The sequence below is a fragment of the Cryptomeria japonica genome, chromosome 10 (genome assembly GCF_030272615.1).
Source record: "Cryptomeria japonica chromosome 10, Sugi_1.0, whole genome shotgun sequence".
NCBI classification, from domain to species: domain Eukaryota; kingdom Viridiplantae; phylum Streptophyta; class Pinopsida; order Cupressales; family Cupressaceae; genus Cryptomeria; species Cryptomeria japonica.
The window spans coordinates 853,070,266-853,084,010 of NC_081414.1; the positions used below are offsets into that span (position 1 = coordinate 853,070,266).

Below are 13,745 nucleotides of genomic sequence, written 5' to 3' on the forward strand. Positions count from 1 at the left end.
GGATAGGTTCTGTAGCTCAAGACTCGTCCAATTTTTGGGTTGATTGAAGTTTAATTTTCGAATATAATATAGCCCATCCTGTTGATTCCAATCGAGTTTCAGCACCATTGACGTATGCCATGGAAGAGTGATTTATTTTATTCTCAGTTAACTTAGAGACTCTTAAAAATATTTGACTGTAATTATATATTGGGTTTATTTTCTTAATTATCTTTCTTTGACTTTGAATAGTTGTTACTCAATTTATTGTCTTTGTTGTCTTTCTTTAAGATTGACTTCTGTTCTTAGGGTTTACTCACCTGCAACTTGAAAGTGTATATAATAATCTCCTGTCGTTCTTCTAACAAAACAAACTCTAAGAATTCTAGCAGTTTTAAGCGTCTCTCCAATATCAATGGGAAAATCCAAAGCCATGGCTGGAACAAGGTGGCCAGTGGAGAATAGTTTAAGGCTGATTATTTTATCTGTCATGTTACTAATTGCCCCAATTAGAGCAGACCCAGAGACCAGACTTTTAGCCTTCGGATGCAGCAATGTCGCCAACACCAACGTTGCACTCTTTGCGAAAAACTTGAAGGCGGCTCTGGCAGCCGTGGTGGAAAATGTTGTTCCATTTGGATTTGCTACAAAAAATGAGGCGGGAGCATCAGATCTGGTAGATTCAGTATATGCACTGGCGCAGTGTAGAAAAGATAAGTCCTCTACTGATTGCGCTAACTGCATCAAGGTAGCAAGAAAAAAAATTGGCAACTGTACAAAAGTTACCGGCGGCAAGGCAAGCTACGACGGATGTTTTCTGCGTTATGAGAACTATAATTTTTACAACAACGGCTACACCGATCCCGGAAATATGGAGGTGTGCGGTACTGCCAACGCGTCCAACTCCAATTCTTTTTCGGCGACTGCTCAAAGTTTGATAAGCGATCTTTGCACTGCAACTCCAAGAATAAATGGTTATTTTGCTGCACAGACTAGACAAGGGCCGTCTAATACCACAGTCTATGGACTTGCCTCGTGTATACGTTCCCTTCAAAGGGATTCCTGCGAAAAGTGCCTCGCTATTGCCCAGGACAACATAAACAAGTGTTTTTCTCGCTCCGAGGGACGGGCTGTAGACGCCGGCTGCTACTTGCGATACGATTCCAAACCCTTTTTTCCAAGCAACGCGACTATCGACTTGGCAGATTTCTTACCCAGAGGTTACAATTTAATTATATTCAATTGAAGAGCTTGCAATTTTGTTAACGTTTATTGACACTTTTCCTAAAACAAATTTGAATTTACAATTTCAGATATGCAATTTCATAAAATTTCTGTCAGACATCGACTCTTACAATGATTTTTTCACAATTGAGGTATTCTCCATTTTGTCCTCCAGGGAAGAAGGCGAGTTCTACAGTCTGGATAATAATTGGTGTTGTGGGAGGGGTATTTCTAGGTGGCCTTATAACTTGTCTCCTTCTCTTCCGGAAGCAGATAATACGCCCAAGCCAGAAAGAAGGTAAACTCTTAAAGGCTAAATTTAATATATTATAGATAAGGAAGCAAAAGTCTTGCAAGTCGGTTGGATCTTGATTAGTACTAATATAACAAACTGAAACATATGTTATAGCGGATACTGAAGGAGCAACAGAACTTCGTGGGCCGGTAGCTTTTGACTTCAAGATACTGAAAAAGGCAACCAACAATTTTGATCAAGCAAATAAGCTTGGACAAGGAGGGTTTGGTGAAGTATTCAAGGTAAATTATCACTTATTTCTTCCCTCAATAGGCTTGTGTGTCAATCTATTCAAATGATGGGTTCCTTCAATCTATTAAACTGTTGGGTTCCTTCACTCGTTAGGCTTCTGTACTAATCCATTCAAATGATGTTTGAAGGGTACTTTGAAAAATGGCAACGTTGTGGCAATAAAGAAGCTGACATTAGGTCGCTCTGTCCGTGCAACTGCTGAATTCGAAAGCGAAGTGAAACTCATTTCTAATGTTCATCACAAAAATCTTGTGCGTTTACTTGGATGTTGCAGACAAGGCCACGAAAGGCTCTTGGTTTATGAGTACATGCCCAACGGCAGCCTCGACAGAATATTATTTGGTTTGCTGCTCCTTAACTTTCCTCTTTATCTTCTTTCGTCTATTACGGCAAACATGATAGGATTTGAAACTCTAGTGAATTATTCTACATGCAGGAGAACATAAAAAACATCTGGGTTGGAAGGAAAGGTTCAACATTATCCTGGGCACTGCTCGTGGTCTGGCCTATCTCCATGAGGAATTCCATATCTGTATCATCCATCGTGATATTAAATCAAGCAATATATTAGTTGATCATAACTTGGAGGCAAAAATAGCAGATTTTGGGTTGGCAAGACTTCTCCCACATGATAAAAGCCATATTAGCACAAAATTTGCAGGAACCTTGTGAGAAAACCCCTCCTTACTCCATTGCTTTCTTATCAAAAATTTTAACAAATATAGTAACATCATTTTTATTTAATTTTCCTTTGCAGAGGATACACCGCTCCTGAATATGCTGGCCATGGGCAATTAACAGAGAAAGCTGACACCTACAGCTTTGGTGTGGTAGTTCTTGAAATTGTCAGTGGCAGAAAAAGCATTGACTTGAATCAACCACCTGATAAGCAATATCTGCTTGAATGGGTATTTTACTGTTCTAATAGTATTCTTTTCTATCATTTTATCTCATCATTCTCTCTTAATTAGCTTGATCATTTTCGAAAAAAAATTATCGCAGGTTTGGAGCCTACACGAAGAAAATAAGGTTTTAGAGATGGCGGAAAGCAAAGAGAAGATTGAAGGGTACAGTGAAGAAGAGGTGTTGAGGGTGATAAACCTTGCACTTCAATGCATACAAGGTTCTACCACTCATAGGCCATCAATGTCTGAGGTTGTGACAATACTTTTAAGTAAAGCTGAGATTGATTTTCAGAAACCTCTGCAGCCAGCATTCGTAGACGTGGGGTACAAAGTACGTGGAGAAAGTTCCCCTCCATCATCTCAATCAAATGCTACGGTTACAGAATCCCTTAGTGCTCGTTAGCAGAGTTTACTTCTCTTGATGATGGACACATGGATTCTAATCAGGTTATTAGAAGATAAAATATCTATATGTATTCAATATTAGGGGTTATTTGTCTTCTTGTTGGACAGATGGATTCTAATAAGGTTGAAGACAAATATCTTTATGTATTCAATAGTTTTCAAGGAGTGGTAAGTTTGATGAGTAAATTGTAGTTATTCATGTATGTAAGGAAGTAGTTTGGTTACAAAGGTTGTGCTTTATTATTTGGCTTGAAAAAAGAAAATTGTATGAATTGACAATGACAATTAGAGTATAATTGTCAAGAACTATATTTATCATGTTTTCAAGAATTATATTTATCGTGTTTCATTATTTAAGGATATTATAATACAACATATCTTTTCAAAATAAATACTTGAATGAAAAGAGGTACTATTAGAAAAGGTTGATACACAAAAGAATGTTGTTGATTCATTGATAAAGCTATGAGTATTTTCAGAAATTTTCACGGTCTATTGAATATAAATGGGGATGGTTGTCTAAACAATTGATAGTTTAGGATTAAAGGTCCCTACACAAAGTATTCAACAAGGGGAAGAATGCTAGTACCTTTTGTATAATTTGCATGTTTTATAGTCCTTAGGAAACTTCATTATATTTAAAATACTTTGCTTGTTGTATACTTTTTGAGTTTTTCTCTGTGCTACTCTAGAATATTATCTAATGCTCCTTATGTTTATCACTTCATGATTCATATTATGTTTAAAACTACATTTCATATATTTAGAAATATTCTTGCATGATTAAGGGTAAAGTATGAAATTTATTTCTTGTATTAGAGAATGATTAAATTTTATGAAATAAAGAAACTATTTTGTTGTGCTAGGATTTTTATCTTTAAAATTTTTCAAGGTTAAAATATTGATTCTAGTCTTTAATTTTTATTCATTATATTATTTCTTTACTAATATTGAAGTTAGCAGAATTAAGCTAGGTTAGGATAGGAACCCCGAACATTCTAGCAACAAATAGGTGATCCTAGGTTTGATTCTTAGCTTGTACATATTTTTTTTAACAAATTCTCAACGGTCATCATATCACTTTCTAAACTTGTAAAAATAATTTATACTAACCTCATAACACTTTTAAGAAAATTCGCAACCTTAATATTATCAAAATAAAATTAAATGCATATTGTTTAAGAATTTTTGATCTGAAAATCAACATAAACATAAATGCATTACACTTTCTAAGAAAATGTTCAACCTTAATATTATAAACTATTAGAGGATGAGATGTGTAGCATAAAAAAATATATCATGTTCTGATTTATTATAGTAGAGTAGAAATAAAAATGAAGAATATTGCAAATTATGAAGAGGTGCCTCTCTTGGTGAAAATATTTATGAAGACTTTATGAATAGATATATCAATATATTTGAGGAAGAGTATTGTAGCAATGAAATATATGTATATTTAAGAGTATAGGTAGTTTGGATAAAAAATATATGCAGATTTGATAAAGAATATATGCAAATTTGATAAGAGATATAGGGATTTTAGATATAAATGCAATAAGAAGTATGTGGAGAAGATATGAAATGAATAAATGTGATATCTTTCAAGAATATTTTGGTAGAACAGTGTATGGAGAATATAAGTGATAAATTATATGTGCACAAACAAATTTGTGAAGAAAATAATTGTGCTATATGAAAAACCCTCCTTAGGTGTTTTCACTTTGTCAGAGGGTATAATCATTATCACTTGGGAAAATTTTCTCTATCTTTTGGTAGATCTATTAACACTTTTGTCATATTATCCTTAAAAACATTATCAAAAACTCACCCTCTTAGGTCAAGCATCACCCTAAATGCATCAAGAATACCACCAAATCACTCTCCACCAATATCTACCCTCAAATCACTTAGTTGGGACTTAAAAATCCTAATCAAACACCCAATCCAAGCACATTCTTATGAACTTTGTAAATTCTAAGTTAGTCAATTAATCATTAGGGTCATATTTCCTTGAGCTAGAGGTTCAACTTGCTTCAGAATTACTATTTCTTGAGAACTTGGCTTATATCAAGGAAAATCAATACAATCAAACATCAAATAGGATCTTAGCTCAAGTTTAATTGTTGGTCAGGTTTGCCTCCATCAACCAACCATCACAAGTTTAGTCAATCCTTAAACATAAGAGTATTGGAAGTGGATTCACTCTGAGAAGGGAGGGGGGGCTGAATCAGAGTGATTGTGCAAGAACCCTTATGATTGAAAAGAAAGTTCCACAAACATTTTGGAGAGAAGCAATAAGCATAGTAGTTTACACCCTGAACTGAGTACAACTGAAGAAAGGAACTTTGAAGACACCTTATGAAATCTGGTATGACAAGAAACCTAATGTAAGTTATTTTAAAATCTTTGGAAGTAGATGCCATGTTCACAAAGATGACAGAAATGGTAAGTTTGATCAGAAAAGTGAAGAAGGAACATTTCTTGGTTATTCTTCTAGAAGCAAAGCATTTAAATGTCTGATCAAATCATCTAACAAAATAGTAGAAAGTGCAAATGTGAAAATTGATGAATTTGCAGAAAGAAATGATGAAGGAAATTCCAAAGAACTAGAAGATTATGAAGGATTTGTCTATGTTCAACCGAGAAGTTCTACCGAGAAGACTGCTAAAGGAAATGAAGAGAATATCTAGTTACCGAGTGATGAAGAAGATCATACAGAGCCTACTGAGCCTGTATTAGCTAAGTATGTCAAAAGGAATCATGCATCAAGTCAGATTATAGGAGATAAGAATGAACCAGTGATGACAAGGAACAAATTGAGACAAAACACATGTCTGATATCTGAATTTGAACCGAGAATAGTGAAAGAGGCATTTAATAGTGAAGATTTGATAAATGCTATGACAGAAGAGATTGATCAAATCAAGAAGAATGACACATGGACATTGGTCCCAAGACCGAAGGACAAAAATGTAATCGGTACAAAGTGGATTTTCAGAAACAAGCTAAATGAAAAAAGAGAGGTAATTCGGAATAAAGCAAGACTAGTTTGCAAAGGTTATGCTCAAGAAGAGGGAATTGATTATGGTGAGACTTTTGCACCTATGGCAAGACTTGAAGGAGTAAGAATATTATTGGCATATGCTGCTTACAAAAATTTCAAGGTATATCAAATGGATGTCAAATCTGCATTTCTAAATGGTATATTAGAAGAAGAAGTTTTCATTGAACAACCTGAAGGATTTGTTGAAGGAGAAAATATTGATTAGGTATGTAAATTGAACAAAGCTTTATATGGTTTGAAACAAGCACCTAGAGCATGGTATGAGAGATTGCACTCATATTTGATAAAAATTGGTTTTATAAGAACAAGTGAAAACAACAATATGTACATGAAGAATGATGAAAATGGAATACTGATCTCAGCCATATTTTTTGATGATATTATCTTTTGTGGAAATGACTCTCTATGCAAGAACTTTGGAAATAAAATGAGCAAAGAATTTTAGATGTCATTAATCGGTGAGATAAAGTATTTTATAGGTCTACAAATACTACAAATGAAAGATGAGATTTTCATTACCCAATCCAAGTACATAAAGGAAATCTTGAAGAAATTTGGAATGGAGGGTTCAAAACTAGTAAGCACTCCTATGACTACCAACTATAAACTATCAAACAATGATGAATCTGCATCTATTGATGAGACACTTTAGTGATCTATGATTGGAAAGTTGCAATATGTTGTTCACAGTAGACCAGATATAACACATGCAATCGATATAGTTGCAAGATTGTCTGTAGATCCCAAGGAAACACACATGATAGCAATCAAAAGAATTTTCAGATACTTGAAAGGCACTGAAGATTATGGCTTAGTATATCGGAAAGGAAATGTTTCTGATTTAAAAGTTTATACTGATGTTGACTGGGTAGGCAACATTGATGACAAGAAAAGCACAAGTGGAGGAGCTTTCTTTTTAGGAGAATGACTAGTGAGTTGGCTTAGCAAGAAACAAGGATGTGTTTCACAGTCAACAGCAGAAGTTGAATATGTTGCTGCAACATTGAATTGTACCAATATAGCATGGATCAAACAACTGTTGGAGGGCATAAATGATTAAGTTACCGAGCCAATAACTATATTCTGTGATAATACTAGTGCTATAAACATTTCAAAGAATCTTGTTATGCTCTCTAAGACAAACCACACCTCTATCAAGTATCATTATCTTAGAGAAGAAGTTCAAGAGAAGAAAGTGGTTTTGGAGTATGTTAGCAAAAAGGAACAAATTGCAGATATCTTCACCAAGCCACTGCCAAGGGACACGTTTGAGTATCTCAGAAGTCAGTTAGGGGTCCTACCCCTATCTTTCATTCACTGACTGAGTTCGATGAAGGCATCAATTCAATGACTCTACAGAATATCTTTTAAGAGTTGATGCTGATTTACACACTTTAGGAATTTTTCTAAAGGTGTGTAGGAAATAATATTAGGGAACAAGAATTGAAGACAAAATGCTCTGATCGAGACTAAGTTGATACATAACAACAATGAATTCACTTCTGAGTGGAAGAAATTATGTTTTAGTTTTTTTCATTTTTGGCATTATTGTCAAAGGGGGAGAAGACTAATGAATGGGGCAGAAGTCTACTGACTGAAGGAGAAGACTACATTTCAAAACTGAGAAGAAGACTTATGACAGAGGGAGAGCATTTCAACATTTCAGCAATCTGAATCAGAATCAATAAGGTCAAATCAATTGGTTTTGCCATCAATGTCAAAGGGGGAGATTGTTGGCATTATAACAGACAAGGGAGATTGTTGGCATTCCAATTACAATGAGAGATTGTTGACATTTCAATAAGGATATTGAGAAGGTTGTTGATGACTATGGATATAACAGATTAAGGATGTTCACTGTCTTAATAATATTATTTTGTCATTGATGTCAAGAAATTGATTTTCTAATTCAATATGATGTTGCCATATCTTAAGAAGTATGATTTGATGAGTATAAAGATGTCGGTAAAAGACACAGAAAGAATGTGAAGAATAAGAGGAGAAATAAGTTATTCAATGGGCAACTATTACCGAGTTAGACAATGATGAGATCATGATGTTAAGATCATTTTGATATCCTACATATGCTATTATTTGTAAGGTTAATACTATACTATGTTACCAAGCAAAGAACCTAGTCAGTAAACCCTAAGGTTATCGCTATCGGTTAATGAAGGTGGAATATCTACCGAGTAAAGTTTAGTATTTACCGAGTTGCAACTGAGCTGTAACAGAATGCATTGGATGAATAAAAGTATTATTTAATGAAGGAAGCTGATGAGCTGGAGTTGATTAAATGATTGGTAAGCCATACATGAAGTTTGTTAAGAATCTATGGCAATGAAAGATTGGCAGGAAGATCTACAGCTCAGATCGAACACAAGTTCCTAGGAAGGAACACAAGTTCCAGGGCAAGGTAAAATGTTTTCAGATCGAAGGATACATAGAATCTAATTGAAGATCTGATGGCTATGATTGATCATGGGAAATGTGATCAAGGATATTAAGCGGTTGAAAGATTGTTTATAAATAGGGAACTATTGATAAACACTGTATGCGGGCAAGTGTATGCACAGGGATGCTACATAGTGTTTACCAAGCATAGAAGCTTGAAGACCTATTTTGATAATAAAGTATAGAGCCCAGTAGAGGGACAAGATAAGTCCTATGAATTGATTATATTGAGCAAATAAGAATCTACTTTAACATTTTAGATGTGAAGTTGCAAATATATTTTTATTACTGTTATTTTGTAAAGTAACAGAAAATCTCTTAACCGAGTGGACTTAATAGTCTTATTTGTAAAACCCTCTAGCAAGGTGACATTCTAATTGAGTGTTTGAAATCCTTTAACAAGGTTACTTCTAACAAAGTGAAGATCCTAACAGATCTGAGGGAAATCCCTTAACTGGGTCACATCTAGCAATGTGTTTGTAATCTTTAACAGGATTTGATTTTAATCAAGCATACTCTAGAAGAGTATATTTCTTAGTGGGTCCGAAATCCCATAGTGGTTTTTCCCTATTTGGGTTTCCATGTTAAATCTGGTGTTATATGTTTTGTGATCTTATCTGTTTATGAGTCTGCATGCATTACTGTTTTTCTAATAAGGTTACCAAGGTTGAGTCTTTTGTTTTTATTGAAGATTAAGTTTGAATGATTCACCCCCCCCTCTCATATTGTTAGCTTGGCATCTATACTGATCATATTAGTATCAAAACTATCAATAACATTACATAACACAAATATTTCCTGAGTGGAAAAACCCTCATGGGGTATTAAAAACCACTTGCTAAAATTTCCTTTTCATTGATAAAAGAGCACCAACTTTGTAACAATGTTGGAACAACAACTACACACCTTTTTTGAAATAGCAACTTCATAGGAGCACCAACCCCTTAAATGAAAAAGGAAGTGTCTATGTTTGTAGTCAATAATTACCTTACATTTGCATCAAACTTGTAGTCCTAAAGTCATTAATGAGTACAAAAAACATATATGATTTTCAATGTTGCCAATTACAATATGTATTGTATATAAGCGTACCACAAAATCTTTCTCAACCTGAAATAGAATTTTATGTTCTAAAAACTAAAGAGAACAAAGTTTTTTTCAAACTTTTACAAATTTTCAAGTAGAGCAATAAAGCCTCAATAGTACTTTGTTCTCTCTTTTTCATTCCAACTGAACAATGACTTATATTCATAATTTATAGAGCAAGTAAAAGTGAGACTTGAATCAAACTATAAAACTCAAGTTCAGAGCCAACACTCGAGTTAGGGTTTGCATAGAGAAATACCAAATTACAGTTGCAACTAAAACCACATTTATTTTTTAATTGTAATTTGTAACTCTTTCCTTTTTCGAAAACAAAAATCTAGAAAAGCGATTCTTTTCAAAATTGAATACAATAACCAGAAATGAAGTAATTCTTCTTTCATTTTTACTTAGTAACTTCATTCAATACAAAGAAAAGAAAAAAAATATGTTAAAAAATGAACCAATGTAATCTTTTCCATTTTACTTTTTCATTTACCAAATTTACCTTCAAAAGATCGAAGCAATGTATAGATATTACCTCTATTAAGGTGGTTCAAACTGCAAACAAAGTCCCATAAAATCCTCTATTACCTCTGCTTCCATCTCGTGGAGAGTCCACCAACCAACTCGCCACCCTTCATAATCTGGCATATCTAAAAACCAAGATAGAAATCTAGCTAGAACACTCTCAAACTGTAGCTATAATCTCGTCATGGTGGCGCTAGGGTTCGGTGCTATTCTTTCAAAATGAAATGAACCTTTGTTTACCCTACATTATTTCATTCGAGCCCAAAGACATAATGAATGCCATAAATCAAAATACAATCATTTTGAAATCCATTTAGAATGGACAAAATGATATTATCCTTGAGTGCCAAATCAATGTCTACTCACATCCATGTGAATTATAATGTTGTCCATGTCTACTCACATCCACGTGAGTTATAATGTTGTCACTGAACAAGATACTGAATGCCAAAGACTGAGACAAGAATGCCAAGACCAAGTGTGCCAAAACTGAATATGCCATATGCCAAGATCAATGTGCCAACCAGCCAACAATTTTGACATCAAGGACAAATAGCACAAAAGAGAAGTCAACAAACTCCCCCTTTGTCCTTGATGGCCAAAACTAAGCCATCTAAAACAAAGTATGCCAATTGAAGTAAAATTAAAAAAATCACCAATAAATATGCCGAAGAAAAATCAACAAAATCACTAATAATCTCAGATTTCTCCCCCTTTTTGTCACAAGGAGAAATGGAAAATTGAGTAATGCCAAGAAAACTAAACAAAACCAGTTGCAGATATAGCATGGAGCAACAAATAAGAACCATAGGAATTAGCAACAAGCTACTTAGAGAGCTTAGAATCTCCCCTTGAATCAATGAAGGACATTTAAAAGAGCAAAGATTGAGAGACAACTCCCAATTGAGACCGAAGTCTTTGAAATACCTCATCAGCCAAAGGCTTAGTGAAGATATATGCCACATATGCTTGTGTGGAAACATATTGCATAATTACCTCATTATCCAACACTTTTTCTCACAAAAAACTAAATTTAATGGCTATATGTTTGGTTGGTGAGTGCATAACTAGATTCTTAGACAAATTTATAGCACTAGTATTGTCACAAAATATAGGAACAAGTTTTGCAACATCAATACCCATACCAGAAAGTGTCTAAGCCATCCAAAGAAGCTGATTACAACAAGATGTAGCTGCAATATATTTTGCTTCTATTGTAGACAATGAAACAAAATCTTGATTTTTGTTATGCCAAGCCATAAAACAATCACCAAGGAAAAAAGATGCACCACTTGTGCTTTTTCTGTCATCTAGATAACCAGCCCATTCAACAATAGTAAATGGCATTAAATAAAAATCAATTCTCCTAGGATACCAAAGACCAAAATCAAGAGTACCCTGAATATACTTAAATATTTTTTGAACAACTGTAAGATGTGATTGTTTAGGAGCAGATTGGAATAGAGAAATGATACAAACTACCTAGATTAAATTAGGTCTTGATGTAGTTAACTATAACAAGTTGCCTATCATAGACCTATATTCAGATTGACCAACATCAGAAGAATCATCAATTTAAGAAATCTTATAGCTAGTTACCATAGGAGTGCTCACTGGATGACAATTATCCATCAGAAACTTTTTTAACACTTCCTTTGCATATTTTATTTGTGATCAAAATATACCATGTTCAAGTTGAGAAAATTGAAGGCTAAGAAAGAAGGTTAGCTAACCTAACATTGATATTTCAAATTCTACTTCCATAATCTTTGAAAACATTTTAGAGAAAGCATCATTGTTGCATCCAAATATTATGTCATCAACATATACTTCAACAACTAGAGCATCATTACCTTCAAATTTTACATAGAGGTTGATGTCCACACCACCTCTTTTGAAACCATTTTCTATAAGTGTGCATCCAACCTTGAATACCAAGCTCTAGGAGTTTGTTTAAGACCATACAAAGCCTTTTTCAACCTGTAAACATGATCAAATTTGTCTTTTGCAATAAACGCTTCAAGTTGTTCCCTATACACTAATGCAGTTTTAACATGCTTTTGAAAAACCTTAAAATTCTTGAAACATGAGTATGCTAAGAATATTCTAATAGATTCAATTCGAGAAATAGGTTTATAAGTTCCATCAAAGTCAATACCTTCCTGTTGTGAATACCCTTTGCACACAAAATGTTCCTTATTTCGAACCACCTTGCCACATTCATCCAATTTGTTTCTAAATATGCATTTTCCACCAATAACATTTTTATCATCAGGTCTTGGGACTAATTCCCAAGTTTTATTCTTCTCAATCTAGCTGATTTCTTCCTACATATCTTTCAACCAACAATCATCATTTAAGGTATGATTAACAGTTTTAGGCTCAAATTCAGTTACCAGACAAAAGTGTTCAACAATTTGAGCTTGTTCCTCAATTTTTACTTTACCTTGAGTTAAGATTCTTGTATTTCTATCCCCAATAATTTGATTTTGAGGATGATTCTTGATAACAATCCTAGAGGGTGTTTTTAGAGGTGTTACTACCTTATAACTTGATGCATCATCCTATTGAGTATCATCTACTTTAGCAGATGTAGGAGACCTGTCAAGTCCTACTATAGGTTCCTCCTCAACATCCTACACATGGTCATCATCTAGAATAAACTTTTCATCAAATGTGATATTAATAGATTCAAAAAATTTATTTAGCCTCTTATTGAAATATTTATAGGCTTTACTATGTGTAGAGTATCATAAAAAGATACCTTCATCTAACTTAGATTGAAAGCTGCCTATATTTTCATCATCCTTTTTAATAAAGCTTTTACAACCAAATTTTTTGAAGTATTTAATTATGGTTGAATGACCATACCATAGCTCATATAGAGTGAAATTGGATTTCACCTTTATCTGCACCCTGTTTAGAATATATACAGTTGTATGAACAACTTCTTTCTAGAATGTATCAAGTAATTTAGCTTCATCTAGCATTGTTCTTGCCATTTCTTTCACAGTTCTATTTTTCCTTTCAACAACCCCATTCTGTTGAGGTGTCCTAGTAGCAACATACTGCCTTTTGATGCCATGTTGTTCACAATAATCAATGAGTTCTTGAGAGGTAAACTTGAACCTCCTTTATCTTGTCTCGAATATTTAAGTTTGAAATATTATTTTTTCTCAGCCATTTTACGAAAGATTTTAAATCTTTCAAAGGCTTCTGACTTATGTTTGAGAAAATTTACCCAAACCATTCTAATGTAGTCATCGACAAACAACATGAAGTATTTTTCGCCATTTATTGATCTTGTCCTAGTAGGACCACATAAATCAGTCTATACAAGTTGCAAAGGTCTTGTTGAGGAATGTTCCTTAGATTTGGAACTCACCCTTGTTTTCTTTCCTTTTAGACAACCTTTGCGAACAACATTTTCTAGTTTGCTTCGCACAGGTAAACCTCTTACATTTTGATTCTTACTGACTCTAACCCGATTATCAAAGTTTATATGCCCTAACTGTTTGTGCCATAACCAATTTTATTTAACTTGACCCTTAAG

At 33.9% G+C, this 13,745-nt stretch overlaps 1 protein-coding gene across 1 annotated transcript in view; it reads left to right on the forward strand.

Annotated features, from left to right (window-relative positions):
- Window positions 1-412: 412 nt before the first annotated feature.
- The window catches only part of LOC131065189 (cysteine-rich receptor-like protein kinase 2), a 29,661-nt gene continuing 16,328 nt past the window's right edge, over window positions 413-13,745 (forward strand). Inside the window, exons 1-7 of the mRNA XM_057999645.2 lie at window positions 413-1,199; window positions 1,379-1,501; window positions 1,613-1,740; window positions 1,879-2,092; window positions 2,187-2,418; window positions 2,508-2,658; window positions 2,753-3,053. Coding sequence (XP_057855628.2) covers window positions 413-1,199; window positions 1,379-1,501; window positions 1,613-1,740; window positions 1,879-2,092; window positions 2,187-2,418; window positions 2,508-2,658; window positions 2,753-3,053 — 1,936 coding nt within the window. The remainder of the gene's footprint in view (window positions 1,200-1,378; window positions 1,502-1,612; window positions 1,741-1,878; window positions 2,093-2,186; window positions 2,419-2,507; window positions 2,659-2,752; window positions 3,054-13,745) is intronic.